Source organism: Talpa europaea (assembly GCF_964194135.1).
Source record: "Talpa europaea genome assembly, chromosome: 1".
NCBI lineage: Eukaryota > Metazoa > Chordata > Mammalia > Eulipotyphla > Talpidae > Talpa > Talpa europaea.
This window is the reverse complement of record NC_140073.1, coordinates 56,880,634-56,884,247: the sequence shown is the minus strand read 5'-3', so window position 1 is coordinate 56,884,247 and position 3,614 is coordinate 56,880,634. Positions and strand designations below refer to the sequence as shown.

The 3,614-nt window shown below is 37.7% G+C and overlaps 1 protein-coding gene across 1 annotated transcript; it reads right to left on the bottom strand.

Annotated features, from left to right (window-relative positions):
- Window positions 1–510: 510 nt before the first annotated feature.
- On the bottom strand, window positions 511–1,635 carry LOC311180487 (heterogeneous nuclear ribonucleoprotein A3-like; the record flags this gene model as incomplete). The annotated part of the gene is given in 3 exon segments (XM_084248368.1): window positions 511–1,005; window positions 1,009–1,602; window positions 1,606–1,635. Coding segments are annotated over 3 exon segments (1,119 nt in total).
- Window positions 1,636–3,614: the final 1,979 nt, after the last annotated feature.

Below are 3,614 nucleotides of genomic sequence, written 5' to 3'. Positions count from 1 at the left end.
CTCCCTCCCAAATGTTTAGCCCAAATGAATTTATATGTGACAACTTGTGAAACCATTTTACACCTGTATGACAATTTTGAAAATTCCTTCCAGAAAACTTTTCCCCTAGAAAAGGATTGGCAGTTTGTCTACTTCATCTTGTGTATCACAAAAGATGTTCTCAAAATTTGAGCTATCCTTTGTCAAAATGTACTTTACCCTAAAGACACCAACAATAAATTGTATACATGGGGGGCCACATCTGACTCAAGATGAACACTTCATGATTACTGCAGGGATATTTCAAAAGCTTTATAATGTGTTGAATGTAGTTTTCCAAGTAAGGTTTTCAACCGTCTACCTGTATGTTTTAAATACCTAATATAAATTTTTAAGGAAGCAAATGGTGTCATCAGGTTTTACTGTGAGCTACAAACCTTACCCAGCCAGAAACCTTCGTATTCAAGATGGTAAGAAAGACATTCCTTTTAGGCAAGTAGGGTTCTCATTCAACCCTTTTCTGCTGAATTTTTAGAACCTTCTGCTACCATAGCTACTACTTCCACCACCAGATCCATAACCACCACCATAGGGACTGCCCGAGCTTCTTCCACCAAAACTGCCCCCCTTCATGGGTCCATAATTTGATTGCTGTTGTCCACTATAATTCCCAAAATCATTGTAGTTCCCACCACCACCATAGTTACCACCACCAAAATTTCCTCCTTCATTGTAACCATCATATTCTCCTCCACCACCATATCCACCACCTTGGTTTCCATATCCTGGTCCACCACCACCATAGCCTCCTCTACTACTATAACCAGGCCCACCACCATAGTTGCCACCATCACCTCCAAATCCATTATATCCATCACCTCCTCCATAACTACTTCTGCTGCCACCACCTCCACCACCATAACCTCCTCTTCCACCAAAGTTTCCACCATGGCCAAAGTTCCCTCCACCACCTCCAAAGTTCCTTCCACGACCCACAAAGTTGCCAGATTCACCTCCATGACTTCTCTATGATCCAGCAAACTGCATTTCTTGTTTAGAAAGGGCCTTTTTCATTTCACAATTATGCCCATTAATAGTGTGGTATTTCTGAACAACAATTTTATCAACTGTGTCATGATCATCAAAAGTTACAAACGCAAATCCTCTCTTTTTTCCACTCTGCCTGTCTTCCATAACTTTTATGGTTTCAATCTTGCCATACTTTTCAAAGCAGTCTCTCAAATTATATTCCTCTGTATCTTCCTTAACACCACCAACAAAAATTTTCTTCACTGTTAAGTGGGCACCAGGCTTTACAGAATCCTCTCTAGAAATAGCTCTCTTTGGTTCCACTACACGCCCATCAACCTTGTGTGGCCGAGCACACATTGCTGCATCCACCTCTTCAACACAAGAGTAAGTTACAAAACCAAAGCCCCTGGAACGTTTTGTTTGGGGGCCTCTCATCACCACACAATCTGTAAGTGTGCCCCATTTCTCAAAATGTTCTCTTAAACTAGTTTCAAAGCTCAGACCACCAATGAACAGTTTTCTCAACTGCTCCGGTTCCTTTGGATCACGGCCCTCCTCCCCCCGATGGCGGCGGCGACAGCCAGAGTCGGGCTAGGGGCGACCGGGCGGCGGTTTTACCTCCATTTTGAGACCCGACTCCCCTCTTCCAACTCGAGTTCAATTCAGATTATTTTCTTAAAAGGAAAATACTTTAAAGTTTAAAAAGTTTAAAGTTTAAAAAAAGAAAATACTTTAAAAAAAGTTATCTGAAAATAATTTAAATGTATATGATCTTAGGCAATATGTGATAAGTTGGTCAGTCAATTCATCTCACACAACAAAGATTAACTTAAAACAAATAATAGACCTAAATCTAAAAGTAAAAGCTATAAAACTTCTAGAATAAGGCATAAGAGAAAACTCTTGTAATCTTGGGGGTTAGCAAATATTTCCTAAAACATTAAAAGCAAATCATAAAAGTTAAAATTTTGGTAACTTGAACTTTTTGAAAATTAAAAACCTGTTCTTCAAAAGACAGAGTTAAGAAATGAAAAATCAAAGAACAGGAAAAAATACACAACATAAATATCTGATAATTAGAATACAGATTATTTTTAAGTCTTCCTAAAACTCAATCATCAGGTCGCTTATTTTTTTTAATAAGCAAAACATTTGAATATAAATTTTATAAAAGCAGATACACAAATAACTAATAAAGGAGATGAAAGGATTCTCAACGTCAGTGGTCATAAGTGAAACACATGTTGAAATCACAACAAAATATCACTACAATATGAAAAAGATTATAGTTTTAAAAATTAATAATAGCAAAAAGTTGGAGTTAATGGAATTTACATTCTGTACATGGGAATGTAATATGGTTCAATGTATTTTGAAAAACTGGCAGTTTCTTACAAAGCTATGTAAACACTTATGCCATACGACCCAACACTTCAGTTCTAGGCTCTCACACTAGACACATAAAAATATACATTCATTCAAAGTGTTACAGCAAAATTCATGGGAGTTTTCATCACAATAACTAAAAATGTGAAATGACCCATGTGCTGTACATCAAATGGCACGTGGATAATCAACAGGTAATAAAACTATTACAATAGGTAACATATTTTTATCTACACTATAGAGGGATAGAAAGGAATGAACTACTCATATAAGCAACAAAATGAATGATCCTGGGGGCCTCCCTGGTGGCGCAGCGGTTGAGCGCTGGGTTGGGAAGCTGCCCGCAGCCTCTGGAGCGCCGGTTCGATCCCCTTCCCCGGCCACCGGAGGAGGGTCCCACATGGCACGCAGACCTCTCCTGCCGCCCGCTGCTCCCCTCAGCAGTGTACTTCGGTCCTTCTGCCTGCTCTGCTCCCCGCTCTGGCTCTGGTGAATTCTCTCACCCTCCCGCGCTTCTGACTGTACCCAGTGCTTGTATAAATAAATAAATAAATAAATAAATAAATAAATAAAGACATCGAATATATAGTCATAATTGCTAAAAAAAAAAAAAAGAATGATCCCTAAAATTATATATTATAGTGAAAAAAAGGAGACACAGAGTACATGCTATGTGACTCCTTTTATACAAAATTCTAGAAAATGCAAATGATATAACTCAAGCAAATCAGTCATTGGTTGTGGACAGGATCAGAAGATATTAACTGCAAGGGCTATAAGAAGTCTTTTGGGGGTGATGAGCATATTATTTTCTTGACTGTGGTGGTAGTTTCAAAGGGTTATACAACTGTCAAAACTCACCAAAGTTTATACTTTAAATGTGGGTAGTGTGTTGTGCACAAAATATATCCCCAGTGAGGATTACTTTTTAAAAGAAAAAAACAACCCAGAGTTCAGGGGAAGCAAAGGTAAGTAAAATGATCATAAATAAATTTTAAAATAAAGAACTCATCGGATGACTCAAACAATAAACTGAAATAGCATTTTTAGGATTATTGAACTTTAACAAATCAGCCAAATAGAACTTCAAAGAAAAAAATACGTTTAATAAAAAAACATAACAGAGTATGAGAAATGTGAGATATATGAAGTTCCAGAAAGAGGAGAGAGAGGAGGGAGAATAAGAAGAAAAGAAAACAGTCATTTGAGAAACAATG